Source organism: Phascolarctos cinereus, unplaced genomic scaffold (genome assembly GCF_003287225.1).
Source record: "Phascolarctos cinereus isolate Bilbo 61053 unplaced genomic scaffold, phaCin_HiC Scaffold_8;HRSCAF=390, whole genome shotgun sequence".
In the NCBI taxonomy this organism is placed as follows: Eukaryota; Metazoa; Chordata; class Mammalia; order Diprotodontia; family Phascolarctidae; genus Phascolarctos; species Phascolarctos cinereus.
The window spans coordinates 31,298,589-31,316,842 of record NW_027556291.1 but is presented as its reverse complement, the minus strand read 5'-3'; the positions used below and the strand labels follow the sequence as shown (position 1 = coordinate 31,316,842).

The window sequence follows — 18,254 nt, the reverse complement described above, 5'->3', positions numbered from 1 at the left end:
TCTAGAAAAGAAATTAATTTGACCATATGGAAAAAGATTTTGTAATAGGCCTCCTCCAGTCCTTTCAATATGCATATTCAACTTTGGAACTATACATAATTGCTCAATTGCACCTGCAAATCAAGTTGTTAGCAGACCAATTATTCCAATTGTGGGTCTAATTGTGTTAATTGTCAACGCACTTGGGTACAGGTGCGTCACAGCTAATTACGTATTTAGAAGCCTCTTTGGAAGAACCCACTTTCTTCCGCCTTTGGTTTTTCTCCTTTAGAGAGAGGCATAAGTGGGTAACACACTAAGAGGGGGCAGGGCAGGGAGGGGAGCCATTAGTGTTCGTCCATCTGGCTTCTCTTTCATGCCTATGTATACATATTGAAAACAATCATTTCTTTGACTGCATTCAACTCTTTTGTTCTCTTCCTTCCACTCCTACATCATGTCCTCGTCCTTATCAGTGCAGCTACTCCTAGGGTTTCCTTCTTTCCATCTTTGACTTTGTGATTCCTTCCTTCCTCACTCATTTTCTTTCCTAATCCCCTTTTTATGTTGTCTGTGTTCCTCTCTACTACTTTCCGAGCATTTAGGTGGCACAGTGGATAGAGTGCCGGGCCTGGAGTCAAGAAGAGTCATCTTCCTGAGTTCAAATCTGGCCTCATACACTTAGTAGCTGTGTGACCCCAGACAAATCACTTAACCCTGTTTGCCTCTCTTTTCTCATCTTTCAAATGAGCTGGAGAAGGAAATGGCAAACCACTCCAGTGTCCCAAATGGGATCACGAAGAGTTGAACATGACTTAATAATAACAACTAGCTTCCTTAGCAGAGTCATTTTTCCCATTATCATCCAGGTTTCATCTTTCAACTTTTTCCTTTCTGGGCTCTTTCCTATTATTCTGTATTATCATTTTGGCCTTTCAACATCATTCTTATTCTTCAGCTATATAGGTTTTATTGCAAAGTGGAAAGCATTACCAACAACTGGCTTGGGCCCCTCTGTAGCTACCTTGATCAATGTGAAAGACTCCTCTAACTGAAGAATGGCATACTGGTGGTGCATCTTACATGGAAGTTGGCATGCTCCAGTTCTCTTGTATGTGTTCTGCTGTCCCACAGTGCCTAGCATAGTGTTTCAAGCTCATAGGATCAAAGATGTGCATATCTATATCTATATCTATATCTATATCTATATCTATATCTATATCTATATCTATGTCCATATCTATATCTATCTCTATATCTCTATCTATCTATCTATATATATACATATATATGTATATATATATGTACATATATATATATATATATATATATATATATATATATATATAGAGAGAGAGAGAGAGAGAGAGAGAGAGAGAGAGAGAGAGAAGGGATCGTAGAAGCCATCTATTCTACTTTCCTCATTTTATTTGCACATGACAAGCCTCAATATACATGTGTTGAATGAATGAAAGAACACATGAAAGAAAAGTGTGGGAAGGGCATATGGAAATCTTGACAAGTTGTCAAAAACTGTTCTCATTCAATGACATATGGAATTAAGCTCTACAGCCTTGTCACCTGGTTAAAAACAACAACAACATAGCTCCTAGTGGGAGCTGGGTGTTTTCTTTTTTTAAGTATCTCTGTATGGGAGTGGGGGGATGTTTCAGTATTTTGGCATCTTTTGTTGCCATGTGCAATGGATACTGGGGAGTGGTTCAAAACAGAGAAAAGTACTTCTGTAATGAGAAGCCCAACTGACTTTTGGAACCTGGAGCCAAGATTCCAGTGACATGCTGAAATTGGAACAAGCTAGTCTGTGATCTTGATGTGTTCTGTATTTAAATTGCAGATACACAAACACAGTTGCCATTCTCACCCCAAGTTTGAATAGGCCCATTTCATTGCCAAATCACTGCATTTTGTGTGATGTTATTCAGTAAAGTGGTCAGACATTTGAAAGCTTTGGTTCAAGAAGAAATATTAACAGCAGCCACCTAGTCTTGCTGGCTTCCATGCTGTATTCTAGTTAAGAAGCAGCTCAAATGGGTCCTTAGCCTGAGGCTTGAACAGGCAAAGGGAATGGAAAGTTCAGGCTGACATCCTGTCTTCCTAGTCTTGGTATTCATTAGAACAGGAGTGTCAGATGCTGACTCGGATTTCCTCCTGCCAGCTTGTCTCCTTGGCTCCAGCAACCCTTTACATATGCAGTATTTTCTATTTAGTTGAAGTGAGATTGGAAAATCAGTACCACAAAAAAAACCATCCTCATAATCACCCAGTTTGTGCACCATGTCAATTGCTGGAAATCACAGCATTTTAGATACGTGTAGTCGTCATGTTGGTAGTGATTATAAGATGTAGGCTTTCTAATTATTACAATGAGAGAGGCTGTCATCAATTAAAAGACTGTGGAGTTGGGGAGTTGTATTGATTCACATAGAGGAATTCACCAACTGTCTCTTGGCTCTCCCACCTTCCTTACAACAAGGTAAGATGAATCCATTCTTTCCCCTTTCCCCTCCCCTCCCCAAAGATAGAGTAACTATTTTTTTCAGCAGGGAAAGGAAGTGTACGTTTCAACTGTGGGAATTTGTTTCCCCATAGTTGGAATACAAATGCAAGCTGCCTTAGTAGCTCAGAGATCATAGACTTTGAGCTGATGGGGGACGGGGGAAGGCCTTAGAGACCATCCAGGCCAACCCCTTCACTTTTCAGATAAGGAAACTGAGGACTGGAGAATGGAAGAGACTAAGTGGCAGAGCAAGGATTTGAACTCAGGTTGTTTATCTCCAGGTCCCTTCCTCCTTCTCCTTCGATAAGTAGCTGGAGGGCCACATGAAAGAAGTGTGCATCATCTCTTTTTGGAATTGTGGTCATGTTAGTGCCAACCTGATGGCTTTCTCTTCTTACCTTGGCTTTACGAGGGAAATCATTTCCCCAGAATCGGTCTGGAACTGTGAGGCAGAGGACTGTATGTGGTAAAAGGAAGTGTGACCTCCATGCTTCCAGATGAATCTGCTGAGTTGTCTGGGTATCAGAACCTTCAGGGAATCACATCTCTGCTATTGTGCCTGTGCGATTCCTTATTAATAAAAGACTGTGGAACTATTGGCCAAAAGGCTTTCTTGGGATTTCTATGGAGGGCCTGAGTGAATGTTCTTTGTGTGAGCTCAGCCTACCTTTCCATCACTGCTCCCTGCTCTCCGCCAGTCTCTTCTTTATGCTTGGGTGGTCATGTTTGGAGATTTCCCCACAACTGCTTTTTCATACAGTCACATTTCTCAACCCATCTGAAGGATGTTGTGCTTTGCATGGTAATCAGGGCCTCTTTGTCTCAGCTCTGGGCTGCTTGTACTTACTTCCTTCATTTCCCACAGTCTGCAATGTTAGTGTAGTCTAGGTCTTCCAGGAATAACCAACTCGGCTGTTATTTGCCGATGGTGGTGGTGGTAGTGGTGTTTCTAAGTGATTCGTGGTGGTAGTGGTGTTTCTAAGTGATTCATCCCCAATTTGCAGGTTCCTCTTTGAAAAATAAAACATGCAAACAAACCCCCAATAAAGCAATTAATGGGAATCATTTCAGATACTTGGCTGGTGTGGCAGGTGCATGTGCTTGCCTCTTGGGCCTTATGCCTGTGTGCACAGAGTACTGTGGATTTACAAATGTACACCTCAAAAGAGAAAGACAAAACGAAATGAAGGGGGTTCACTCACATATGTTTTAGAGAAGAAAAAGGCATTCCTGGTGTGTGATGAGTCATTTGTGAATTGCAGTCAACTGACTGGTGCTTTTATAAGAACTCCCAAAGAATGTTATTGAATGTGTAGCTCCAGGCTGCTACCTAGCATCTGTATTACTCAACTAATAACATTTTGTTTTACAGTCGGTCATAAGAAAATATTTTGCAAATCAGCATCCTAAAAAGGTGAAGGGAAAAGCTTACATCTGGAAAGGTCTTGAGGATCCTGGGCTTGCTATCTTGTTTTGACATATGGAATTAAGCTTTACAGCTTTGTTACCTGGGAAAGAATCTGTTTCTCCTTGTCAGGCATTCAGAACATAACAGGGTGATTTTTGTTGTTGCTGGGTTTTGTTTTTGGTTTTGTTTTGGTTTTTGTTCGTTTTTTGTTTTTGCCTTTCTGCCAATTAAAAGCCTGCTTTTGCAGTCCTCACATAGGCTACAAGTTTCCAGGAAATCAGTGGTAGTTCAATGCCACCATAAAGGTGGCAGGATTGAGTCTTCATATAGCATCATTTCTATTTCCACTAGTCAATCAAGGCCCACATCTTTCTCTCCAGCAGAGTCTGAGATGCCTATATTCTCAGATTATTTCCAAAGAGAATTGTTTCTTCGAGGTGCTACTTAAGAAATTCAAACTTTCTGCTGAGTTGGGCCAAACTACCAAGGGAAAGGAAGAGAGGACATGTCTAAATTATTGACATTTGGAAGCATAAAGGGTTTCGTGGTCATTATATAAAGTGTGAAAAAGCATAGCCCTGACTTAGAGATCTGACCAGAAAGAACAGTGAGTCTTTCTGAAAGATATTGGAAATTGTGGCTTCTGATAAAAAGTGTCTAGATTTGATGAAATCTCTGGTGTCAGTAAATGTGATCACCAGTTACAGTGCTACATTAATATTTGCAGTGAAAAATCTTTATTGCTACCGATTAATGCTTGTGATTGGAAAGAGGGTGAGGGAAGCTGGCACAGAGAGGAATTTCAAAATACAGATGAACAATTTTGAATGTGAGATAAGATTCCTTGGATGACTTCAGTGATCATTTAGTCTTATGTTCTCATTTTACAGATGAGAAAACTGAGGTCCAAGGTGATTATATGATTTGTACAAATTCCTGGTTAGTGGTAGAGCCAGGACTAGAATCTGGATTTTCTGACCAGTGCCCTTTCTATAGCACACTGCCCCTTAGCTTTCAAGTGTTTTCATGAGTTCTTCATGTCAGTTAAAAGTAGTTATTTTCCCACTTGGAGGAAAACAAAAGTCCAGGCCAATTCACTTGTCTGTGCCTGAAGTTAAGTACCAAGTCCCCACTTCAAAGTGAATGTTTAGAGCCATTTTAAACTGATCATAGTGGCTATAAACTTTGAACAAAGGCCAATAATTTTTTAATTTGTTATTTATTTGACATCCTTTTAAAATTTTGAATTCCAAATTGTCTCCCTCCCACCCACTGCAACACCACCTGAGAAGGCAAGCAATATGATATCAATTATGCATGTGAAATTTTATAACATGTATCGCATTGCTTGCCTTCTCGATGAGGGGGGAGGGCAGGGAGGGAAGGAGAGAATTTTAAACTCAAAATTTTTTAAATCAATGCTCAAGCTTGTTTCTACATGGAATTGGGGGGAATTTTTTTTTTTCAAAAAAACATAACTGACATCAGTTATACTTGTGAAATCATGTAAAACATTTTCATATTAGCCATATTTCAAAAAAACAAGAAAAATTTTTAAAGTGAGAAAATTATACTTCAGTTTGCATTCAGAGTTCATCAGTTTTCTCCCTGGAGGTAGATAGCATTTTTTCATCATGAGTCCTTTGGAATTTTCTTGAGTCATTGTCTTGATCAGAGCAGCCAAGCTTTCACAGTTGATCATCATTACAATATTTCTGTTACTGTGCACAGTGATCTCCCAGTTCTTCTCACTTCACTTTGCATCAGTTCATACAGTTCTTGTGATGTTTTTCTGAAACCATTCCCCATCATTTTTTTCCTCAGAGCACAATGTATTCCGTCACATTCATATACCACAACTTGTTCAGCCATTCCCCAATTGATGGGCATCCACTCAATTTCCAATTCTTTGCCACCACAAAAAGAGCTGCTATAAATATTTTTGTACATACATACCTTTTTCCTTTTTCTTTGGTCTATTTAGAATACAGACCTAGTAATGGCATTGTTGAATCAAAGGGTATGAATAGTTTTATAGCTCCTTCGGCTTAGTTCTAAATTATATGTAAATAGTTTAACTTTAATGAGTCCCTTATGATTACTCTTTTATGTTTAATTACCTTTCTATGCTTCTTTTGAGTCTTATATTTGAATGTCAAATTTTCTATCCAGCTCTGGCCTTTTCATCAGGAATCCTTGAAAGTCCTCTATGTCATTAAGTGTCACTTTTTCCCCTAAAGGATTATTCTCAGTTTTGCTGGATAGGGGATTCTTGGTTGTGATCCTAGCTTCTTTGCCTTCTGTAATATCATATTCCAAGTCTTCCACTCCTCTGATGTGGTATGATCCTCAGTGTGGCTCCTCCCCAACAAAGGCCAATAATAATGCAAATGTCAGTAAGCTTCCAACTGATGATTTGTAGGAGGAAAATGTTAGCCCTCTACCACCACCCCCAACTTGTGAAGCTAATGCAGATTTTCAGAAATTTTCAGCAAATTTCAGAAATTACAGAAATTGTCAAAGGCTTTTAGCCAGGGCTCATCTGACTGTCAGGTTTTCACTTATGAAACATTAAGTATTTTTTTCAAATATATGTTTCATTTGTTTGAATCCAAGAATTCACAGAACAATTAGACCTTTTTAATCTTTTTAGTTCTCATTTTAACTCATTTATTTGCCTCTGCAAGAAGAACCGCTCTATGAGCTATCATTCCTTTAAGCTGAAACTTCTTTGCTTCTTCCAGTTTCATTTTTGAGAAGGTCAGGATAACTAGGATGAGGGTAATGGTGACTCTGTGGTCTTTGAACATGGATCTCACATTTTGAGGACCAACCATTTAGTTCATTTACTTCCAAGTTTCCTTCCAAATCTAAATATGTGATCCTCTGAATCAGGGTTTCTTAAACCTTTGTGGGTTTTTTTCCCTGGAACCCTGGGACAGTCTGGTAAAGCCTATGGATGGACCCCTTCTTAGAATCATGTTTTTAAATGCATAAAACATAGGATTACCTAGTCATCGAAATGTATTTCTAAAAAAAACAATTTATGGAGCCTGGGCTAAGAATCCTTGCTAGGGACTCTGTTATTCCTAGTCCCTTCACCCTTTGCCCTTTTTTCTACCACTCCTTTACTCTGCAGAATTGTACTAAGGGCGTCAGGGTGGAGCTGCAGTACTGAGAGAAATTTTGTATTCTTTGCTAGTTCATGGGTTGTTGGCTAAATACTTTACCGTCAAGCATCCAGCCTGCTGTTGGCAAACGTCTCTGTAATAAGTAGGTTAGCTCTCAAATAAGAGGTGATCTCAATTATTGTTACCTTTTGGTTTTGTTTTATTTGTCATTCACAAAAAGACTGTTCTTTTGCTGCCCTTGTGACTGGTTTCAGTCTTCTGACAAAACAAAATAATAATAGGATGCTGGTTTTCCTGGTCAGATCTTGTTCTCTACCATATTTATTAAATTATATACATCTTCTAGTGTCTAAGTTCAACTTTAAGAAATTGTGGGGGACATAGGTATCATGAGCACACTAAAAACGAATTATCCTTATGTTCTCATTTTTGCCAACTTCATCCCATACAGTCTCAGATACATGACCTTGTATACGTTGAGAAGCATGGGAAAATTGGACCCAGTGAATCACATCTATCAACCTCCATTGCCATGGCAACTGCCTTTCATTCTACATCCAAGAAACCCCACAAAGTAAGAAAAGTAATATGAAGCTATAAGATAATGTATATACTTAGATTTCAAGGGAGCTATTATTTCATCAGTGTGATTACTCTTTCTACCAATGCATATTACAACACCTTTATATACTTCAATAGACAGTTTAACTGTAGCCAGAAGAAATCATCACCTGGTAGCCAGCCCCCAGGTGATGAGCCTCACTGAATTTAACTAGGTTATGTATGTACTTTGTGCTCCTTTTCAATAAGGAAACAATTGGCTGTGTAAATAGCAATTCAAACACTATGCTATATATAACAGGTTAATAAATAGAGAACTCTCTTGAGACTACTATTAATTGGCTCTCACCTATAACCAAGGTTTGGGTCTTAGCATTTTGTTTGTTTTATGAGTGATAGTTATAGAACTGGGTTTTGAAGAAGGTTGTCCCCTGACATCAGGATTCCTCCTGGTGGACTTTCAGAGGAAATTCTGTGTTACCCTATATATAACTGCAAACAAGGTATAACTAGGACTGCTAAAATAATAAAGGGGTTCCTAGAAAATAATGTCTGTAGGTCTCTTTGCTTAAACATCATATGAGAGACTCTTTGTCAAAGCACTTCTCACAGTGCCCAGAACATATAGAAATTCTTATTCCCTTCTCTCTCAGGGCAGTCCTGGCAGTAGGAAGGAAACACATTTCAAAGGTATCATTTTCTTTCTGGCCAGTCCAGTGAAATGCGGGTGAATAACCTTTGGTATAAAATGAGCAATGAAAACCAAGACTTGGGAGGGAAATCACCTGAATGTTCAGAAACAGGGCCTGATGTGTCTAATTCTACTTCTGAAAGAGATGCTGTCAGAAAGGAGCAAAAGTTGGACCACTGACACAAGACTGACATTTACAACCACTTAGGTATGTTTCAGTGCCCATAAATTAACAAGTGCTATTATCTTGTACCTTTAAATTTTCATTTGTCAAAATATGTCCATCCATCCTTCTTCTTCTTATCTCTAGTTTGCTCATATACTACTACCTGAAATCCTCCTCTCTCCCTCCATTAAAACATGTACACACAACTTTTTTGGCTTCAACTTGGTTTTCTTTGAGGCTGGTGATAATGAATCCGAGATTGTGGCTGATTTCTGTAGAAGTCAGTTAATTTCCCTTTCTTCTATGGTCACTATACTATCTAATTCCATCCTGTAATAGCGTAAATAGTATACTTCTGGCCACAAGGGGGTATTAATGAGCATATGTCTAGATATTTGCTGATTTTGTGGGAGAACTGAGTCTACTATAATGTACTAGACAGAGATCTGAACTGGCAGGACTAGGAATATTTTTCATCTCTGCCATTGGGTCCTTGCATGATCATGACCATCCCTTTGCTGATCACAGTTGTGACAGTGCTTATCAGGGAGGAAAATGACAGTGAAGAGAAGAAAGATGTTGAAATTGGCCAAATTCACCCAAGTATTTCTTGACAAGGTCTGAGCTAGATGCAACATAATTGTGAGACCATTGAGGAGTCACTTCACAAAGGAGCTGGAAGAGGGGAAGGCAACAAATATGTGGAAAATACTGTAGACCTTATTATTACAAAAAAAAAAGGCAACAAAGTGTACGTGAACAAGTGCTAACTGTATGTCTAATTTTCTCACTGTACACTTATTTTTTCAAACTCATCTACACATGACCTGAGGAAATCTTTGACGAGGGCATTAGCAAGGAACAAGAACATTTTTGTAAGTGCTCTTCTACAGCGCACCAGATTTTTTCCATTTTTTTGATTGACTCAAAGATATAGAAAACAAGGTCCCATTGGGCTTATTGTTTGGTGGTTACTAAAATGCATTTTATTTGGCAGAACAAAATATCTCCTTAAAGATTCTTTTCCAACAGTGTATCTCCCATATATACACCAACATCATTCAAGATTCCTTGGAAGCTGTAACAACAGAAATACCCCCTTTTAAGCTGCCCTCTAATCACATGCATCAGGTGATGCATAAAACATGGAAATCTGTGCTCCACAAAATTGTTTTCAACTGTGATGGAGGAAATCTAGCACAGAGTCCAAACTGCAGAAAAATCCCCTGTGGGTGGTGAGGTCCTTCAGATGTTTTGGATTGTGGATGACATCATACTAGTTCCATCAAGTCCCAGAACATTGTAGGATCTTCTGCAGAACAAAAGTATTTGACCTGATCACACGGGAAAGATTGAGTGGAGAAAAATATGTCTCTTGTTCAGATTATAACAGGTAGATGCATAATCTATAGGGTCCATGAGTACATGTATCAATATCAATATATAGATATATATCTGACACGAACAATATGAATGGATTGTGAATTGAGACCGGGATTAAACAGTAGAAGAAGAGCAGGCCAGATTGCCTTCAAGAATTTACCAAGCTCCTTTAAATGACCCTAAGCTTCTCTCAGCAACAAAGACCCATCTTTTCATTAGCAGCATTCTTCTAGTCTTATATGACTAGGAGACATGGAACACAAAAGTGTTTCAAGAATTGAAAATGAGTCTGACACATCAGAGAGGCACATGGTGGATGTGAGCAGGCTGAAACACCTAATCAGCAAAGATCTTAGAAGGCCAACAAGAGTAAGTGATGTTGGTGGGATTCTCCATCTCCCATCTCATCCCCCTTCCTTCCCCCCACCCCAACAGACTGTATTCTTCTTGAGGGCATCAACTTTTGTCATCCTGTTTTTTATATTTTCAGTGTCTAACAGAGTCCCTTACACATGGAAGAGATAGATACTGGACCTGTGATTTCACTGTTATATAGCTCATTCCCTGTACCAGTACAGGTAGGCCCCTCTCTGCAGTATCTAATCTTGGAAAGTAGCCTAGGGTTCTCCCTGAGATGTTCAGTGTCTAGCCCATGGTTACCCAGTCAAGATGTGTCCCAGGTGGGAATTGAATTCAGGTCTTAATGACTTGAAGGTCAGCTCTCTATCTCCTATACCATACTGCCTCTCATAGTAGGCACTTCAAAAGAGTTTGTTAGATTATATTAGCTCCTCCTATCCTAAAATTTCCTTTTTGTTGGCATATACCCTTGTAGTGCCATTCTTATTAGTTAAGAGGCTAATAACCTGTCATTAAGGATTTAGGGGAACTCAAATAGGAAAACTGTCTTAATTTATAGGGCACATAAAATATAAATCCTGAGAATTCTGAGAAAGAAGCATATCATTGTATAATGAGTAGTAGACATTTTTTCAGAACTTTGTAGGGTTTGGAATATGAGGTCATTTTCTTTCCAAGCCTGGATTATACAATGTTTAAAGCTTAGTGAAACATATTTTGTATTTAGGTGCCTGGCTCCATCATTTAGAGATTAATGTTATAATCACTCTTTATTTATGCTTTGCACTCAGCCAGAAGTCTTCAGGGCACCCACCAAAAATGCCCACTTAGCACAGCCATTTGGCTCTTTTTAATTGGGATGGTTTTTTTTTTATTTAAAAGCCCCCTTCTCTTTCTGATCACCCCCTTTTTATGGAGGAAGGTTGTAAAAAAAATTCAGTGAATCTTTGAGTAATCCTTAATAGTGCAATACATATATTGTTAGGTTTATTTATCTTAGTTGGGAGCATTTTAGGAATCCTAGCCTTCTATTAGAGAAGGTAGTGTCTGCCAAGGCCACTTTACAAAATTTCCTTGAAGTGTCTTCCTCTCCTAGTATATCAACATCTCTTCTTGCCCATTTCTTGAGGGGTCCAACAGCAGGTCAGCATTCATTGGTAAAGAAGGGCTTTCCTGAAGTGAGCAGCAAGCCATAGAAAGTCAATTAGTGAAAGCCAGCATCTACTGAGCTATTTGACAAGAAGGTGCTCTTGCTGCCAATATTTAGCAACTCGTGGAAATGGTCACCATTGGAAACCAGGTTTCAACTTTCTGCCCTGGGCTGCCAAATGTAGTACAGCTGAAAATGCTAAAAGGTAGCTGAACTTTGAATGATAATTTCCATAGCTGTCTAGTGAAATGGATTAATGCCTAATCACTACACCTCTGAGGCTTAGAGTTGCTCTCAGGAGAGAAAAATATGTTTGGGCTGACAGTTGAAAAGGTCACTGGTGAGCTGATGTCAGTTCTTAGCCGAATCCCAAATCTGGACTACTACTAAGATTTAGGAACTGGTGTGCATTTTTTTTTACATCTTTTCAAACAACTGAGACATCACCAGGTTTCAATACAAATTATGATGCTTTTTCAGTTCACTGGACAGATACTGTAGTCTTTGAAGATGATGTCAAGGTTGCCATTATAGACTTTTTTGCTCTGAAGTATAAGTGAGTCAAGGGGCTCAGTGGCTCTGAATAATTCAGAAGCAGATTAAAATGTCATTGGGAAATATTTAATGAAACAAATACAAATACAATAGAAGGTAGATAATGTTAGTATGTGGTTTGTGGTTTTACAAGTCACTATGTGGCCCCTAGGGATCCTTATGTACAGTTTAGGGGTCCCCTTTTTTAATTAAGTTTGACACTAGTGGTGTAGATCCTTTATCTAAGAGCCAGATTGCTTTTATTTTCAGCTGGGTGATAGCCGCTGACTTGGGATTAATCAAAAGAACACAAGTTACAGCTCAGAAATTAACTTACCTTTTTGGACTGTTTTGTTTTCCAAGTTACAGAACTCTGCAAACAGAAGAAAGAATGGTAAACCCCACGAGAAGCAGACAAAAAAAAATGACATTGATCTATTGGGAGACACAAACATAAAGATAGAAAATGGAGCCCCTAGATTTTATTGTGGTTCTATGGGACTATTCTGTGATAGAGAAGGCTCAAGAAGTCTGGCTAATGCAGAGAACTGACTCATGGGATACCTCCTAAATCGATTTTCTTGAGAGGGAACCTGTTTTCCAAAATCTCTGTTGGCACCTGGCTATTTTTCAAGAATATTGGCCAAAGTAGACTTTTACATCACTGATATTCCATGATCAGAATGAGAGTTTTACAATCTTGTTGGACTCTTGATCAATTGTGCACAAATCATTTGGCAAGTCTCCATGTTACTAGAATAGCAAGATCTGAACAACATTCCCATGTTTTAACAATTAATTAACATCCAGGTATCTTAAAATATGGTTTTCCATGTATCGTCCCTCTTTTCCCTTCAGTTTATAGCGCAACATGGTCCAGATATACCTCAGACTTGACGTTGAATTAATGCCATCAAAATATAGCTGTAGCACTTGTACCGCCATGGGTTTATGTGGTGCCAACAAACTTTCCAGAAAAGTACCAAGCTCTGTCTCCTTTTGAAAAATATTGAAGGATTTGATTTTCTTTACATCGTTTTGCTATTACCTCCCAATCAATCAACAAGCATTTGTTAAGCAACTACTATGTGCCAGGCACATAGTGCTAGAAATAGAAAGCCAAAATGAAAGAAGTTCTCTGTGTCTTTGAGATTACAATCTAACCATAGGAGAAGGTGCACATAAGCACTCGCATGTGTCCATGCTGTATGTTCACATGTACACACACACACACACACACACACACACACACCACACACACGATGATCCAAAAAAGATAATGGAGTAGGGGGAGGGACACCACAGTCAGGAAAAGCATCATGTATAAGGTGGCGCTTGAGCTGAATGAGTCTTGGAGGAAATTAGTTGTTGTTAAGAGACAGAGCTGAGGAGGGAGCACAGTCTGTTCATGGGAGGTGGGCAGGGAGATGGGGTGTGCATTGGAGTAGATAAGGGATAGTAAAAAGGCCGGTTTGGCAAATGTGTAATAAGGCTAGAAAGGAAGGTTGGAGCCAGGTTGTAAATGGCTTTATTTGGGAAATAGAGTTCATAGTTGATCTTGGAGGTAATGAGGAGCCAGTATTAAGAAAGGAAATAAAGTGGAGTGTGAGTAGAGAAAAGGGGGTGGATGTCAGAGATATTGTGGAAAGAAAACAATCTGTCAACTGCTTAGATATGATACTGTACCCCACCCCCCCCACAAACATGCTACAATTATCCTTTATAAGAAAGCAGTACATTTAAGCAAAATAAACCAGTGTATTCAAATTCCCTGAGCATGGTTTGTCACCCTCTACTCTATATTGTTCAACATGTGTATGCATTGATGGAGGCTGCTTCTCAAAATCTCCATCTTTATATGAGTACATGGACAGAAATATTCTCAAGTAAAAAATTTAGGTCAATCTTCCAATTTTTCAAGAGCTATTTTTCATGGGCAAATACATTCAATTCAGTTATTAAGTACCTGCAGTGTGCCAGACACTATGCTAGGCACTGGGAATGAAAAGGCACAGTGAAGAATAGTCTTTACCAGGCAGTAGCAGCCTTAGAGCTAAATATATAGAAAGTAAATGCAAAGTAATTTGTCAGAGAGATCATTAACAATAGGGGAGGGGGAGGAAGATGAGATAAGGAAGTGCATCCTGTAGGCAGTAGAGCTTGAGCTGACCCATGAAGGATGCTAAGAATTCCAAGAGGGCACAGAGCAGGAAGGAAGAGCATTCCAGGAATGGGGGGCTGCCCTACAAAAGCAGAGACGCAGGAGCCAGAATAGCAAGTCAGCCAGAAATGAGAACCAAATCCCAAATAAGGCAGTAGCTAGGTAGCTAACAAAGCCTGAGAGGGTGAAGCCTGTTGCTTGTGAGCCATTATTTATAGGAGGACAAAGTGGTAATTTTGCAAACTCTCACATCTCAAAGATGGGACCATCTTCATAGTAATAAAACTATTACTCTGTAACTGTTGACTTACCAGGAGGCTGTTAGGTGATTGATGACCTACAAATGGAGGTTATATCTCCCTTCATTGGAAATGCAAACGGACTAGAAAATCTCTACCTAGTGGGGCATATTTTTAAGCCAAATCAGGCATCTCTGCTGACCTCCTATTTACATTTCTTTGAGAAGGAGAAAAAAAAGCCCATAAAAGCTATCAAGAAACACATTTCACAGCAGGCAAATTAATTGGTTTTCCAGTATTTGAAGGGAGCGTTTGTCCAGTGAATGGTGCCATTTAGAGGCAGAAAATTATTGGCTTATTTGTTATTGGATAAAAGGGGAAGAGAAACATTTTGTATCCGGAAGTTTTAATGTGTTTAAAATCCTCATTAGGGATTTATGGACATTCTTGCTTAGCCTATCGCCTCATTAATTTGAAACTAAATAGTTATTTCTGTGTTTCAATCTCTGTTCTTTTTTTTCTTCCCTTTTAAAAAAAACCTTTTCTTTAATTAGATCTTGCATTAGAATTGGGTCTCTACACTAGCTGGAGATGGGGAATTAATTAATGAGATTTATAAATCTAATGGAAGTGAGTTATTCCATCATTTCATAGTAGGGAGCTGTTAAACCACATGAGCAGATCGAAGAGATTTCAGGAGAGGAAAAAAATGGTGACTTCCCAGGATAAATTGAGTAGTGCTACTTGGCATTAATAGATAAAAGTATTTTAATTAGAGTTAAAAACTAATTGGGGAGATAGCAAGGAGTCTCTTGCCATTCAGCTGGTTTGCTCTTTACAATTCTCACTATCAGAGTAAAAGGCAATTTTAATTCCATTTATGTGACTAGCATTGTCATCCAATGTCATTTGAGCGAGTGCTTCAGGTCAGGGTTAGAGAGGGCAGTGAGTGTAAAACTAAGTTCTTTAGATTAGAGCAGAGGCTCCTACCCATTGTGAGTACCTCTCCCCCCTTGATTTTTGGTTGTGTCATTTTTACTAAATTTTACCTTTCTGGAGAGATCCTTTCCAATAAGCCCTTCTTTATATCTACCAAAAGGAAGGAATGAAATTTCCTTTTCTCTTTTCTGGAGCCAAGAAAAGTCATTGAAATTACAGTGTGCAGCTTCCATTTAGAGATCTTTTCAGTTGCTCTATTTGAGTCACTGTGTATATTATTTTCAGTGATTTTGCTTGAATCTCCATCAGTTCATACAAATTATAGGATTGTAGATTTAGAATTGGAAGAGAACGTAGGGGGCATGTGGTTCTACCCCTTTCATTTTGCTACTGTGGAAGCCCAGGTGCATACCATTGTCCTTTCCCAAGGTCCTACAGCTAGAAAGTCTCACTCCTCTGGGGTCACATTGAGCACTCTTGCCTTGTTAACACTCTCTATCCCAAATTCTTCATTGTCATGGCTTTCTCATAGCACAGCAATATTGCGCTGCAGTCAGATCCACAGTCTGTGCAGGTATTTCCCAAATGAGAGGCACCCACTTTGAGGTATACTATTAAGAGCTGCTGATTGACACAATTCATGGTGCCAGAAGCTCTTATAAATTCAGTAACAATTAAACAACTTATATTTTATTAATCACAACAGCAGAGTTGGAAGGGATGTCACCAGCCAGTCCCCTCTGTTACATGCCCAGTGGGTGGTCATCTAGCCTTTCCTTGAAAGTCTATAATGAGGGAAAACTCACAGTCTCCTAAAGCATCCCTGTACTCAAACTAAATCTGCCCCTTTGCCCCTTCTGCTCCTCGCTCTTTGTTTCACTTTATAGGGTCAAGTTTTACTTCTCTTCCATATGACAGACCTCCAGATACTTAAATACAGCTATCATGCTGCCACTGCCCCAGAATTTCTGTCCTTCAAGCTCTACATTCCCAGAGCCCTCAGCCCATCTTCATATGACATGAACCATCCTTAGTACCTTCATCTGGATACTCTCTCCAGATTATCAGTATCCTTCCTAAAATGTGGTGCCCAGAACTGAGCCTAATATTCCAGATGTGGTCTGACTAGGGATGTGTGTGTGTGTATATGCTTAATAATACACATATATTAAACATACAGGTGGTATATTTGATTATATATAATTGAGTTAAGCTGCAGATTTTTTTTTTGGAGCTAATGCTATCACTTGACACAATCTTTCTCTGACCTCCTCCCGCCCCACCTGCCAATCAAGTCTCTTGATGGCTTCTTTCAACCACAGCTAGAGTGGAAAAGATCTGTGTCATTTTTGCTATCTGAATCATTAAATGGCCGTTTCACAAAGAACATGCTGGTATCTGGTCAGTAGGACTGGGGCCTTTGATGAAAGTCCTTTCTCTTCTAAAAGGCAGATTAAAAATATGATTCAGAGCTATATATTAAAATGATTCTTTTGCAAATGCGTTTAGAGCAACTAATTTGAGGCCCCACCATGTCCCTGTAGCTGTGTCTTCAGAAGTGATTATAAAAATTGTGAACTGCTCCTCTACCTGTTTAAGGAGGAATTCCTTGGGAAAACCAGAATTGCCTTGAAGAACTTGACAAGTCAAGATGTATTTTAAAAGATAATAATGTTTTTTTTTAAGTGTTCCATGCTGGCAATCATGGGTTAGATGCTTGGAGATGCTTGCTGAATACAAAATATTTAAATTCTTTGAAAATAGCTCTTCTTTGTTGGACACCCATTTAGCGCTTTCAAATCACTGGCCTTTGGAGAGGATTCATTGATTAATCTGGCATTCTCAGAAGCCCTTGTAGACAGGCCCTCTTTGGGTACAGTTAGCTCACCATTGGGTAACCTCCTGCCCTGGGGCCAGATTTTGCCCTCTGAGTGATATTGCTCTAATCACTGCTGCAGCATCCCGGGGGATAATTACCTTACTATCTGGCTGCTCTAGTTAGACAATTCAGAATGGAGCCTCTTCAAGATTAGAGCAATTGAAGAGCTGTGAAGTGTGGCTAATTAGTTAATCTCCATTTCAAAGGCCAGTAGATAACAGGTGATGACACTCTGAAACCAAAGCACCCAGCCCTGGTGAAAAGGAGGATGGAACCTGCTTCCAAAGCTCCCAAGTGGCTCCCATCTGACCTCTCCTCGCTTCCTAGCCTTGTCTCCCTTTTTCTGCATTTCTCTCTATAGCTCTAGCTCCTAGTCTGCTATCTCTTCTTTTCCTTCCATTTCTCTCCTCTTTTCTCTCTTTCCCTCATCCCTCTATCCCCCTTCTCCTTTCTCTTCACCATCCCAACCCCCTTTAACTCTCCTTAATGGGACAAAATATGGAAGGAGAAGAGTGGAGTGGATATCAAAAACAGTAGTAAAAATAGTATGGATTTTGTTTTGGAATCTTTTCTACGTGTTAATAAGGTGGAATCCTAGATGGTGGAGCTCACAGGGACCTCAAGAAATCATCTCATTCTGTCCCCTGCCCCTGGGCAGGTAAGAGAGTATCCCTGTGAGACACCTGACACATATAACATGTATGTGATGCATTTCAATAATATGATTTTTACGGCCAGTTTAATTATGGTTTTATGAGCTGATGATAACATTATTTGGCATTCACTCTGACATACCAATTGATAGCAAAGGAAGGTGAAGTTGAAGATTACTGGGTCAAAGAGACAGTGTCTAGGGTTATAAAACTTCCTGGCAGATAAATTAAAGACCATGTGTGGGAAGCCAGGAATTGGCAATTAATAAAAATAGGGTGCTCAGGTCACCAGGAAATTGGTTAGTTCTTTTGGCATTAATTGTTATGATATCCTGTGATCATCTGGCTGGATTAGCAAAAAGATCATGCATATGGAAAACTTCTAAAATATTTTCTATTTAATTACAAAATGCAAATATGTTCTCCTTCCTGAGATGCCATTTTATGTGTTTGATACTGCAGGTCATATGCCTCGTTCAGAAGCTGAATGATTTGACTTTAA

General features: G+C 39.2%; 1 protein-coding gene across 6 annotated transcripts in view; it reads left to right on the top strand.

Annotated features, from left to right (window-relative positions):
- The window catches only part of AFF2 (ALF transcription elongation factor 2), a 499,551-nt gene that overhangs the window by 313,668 nt on the left and 167,629 nt on the right, over positions 1-18,254 (top strand). For 4 of the 6 annotated variants that reach the window (XR_002322059.2, XM_020974795.2, XM_020974797.2 and 1 more), the window contains exon 4: positions 7,488-7,610. The exons of the other annotated variants lie outside the window; for them this stretch is intronic. Coding sequence is in view for 3 of the 4 variants with exons in the window: in XM_020974795.2 (XP_020830454.1) it covers positions 7,488-7,610 (123 nt within the window). In the remaining variant the exon portion in view is untranslated. The remainder of the gene's footprint in view (positions 1-7,487; positions 7,611-18,254) is intronic. 6 annotated transcript variants of the gene reach the window in all.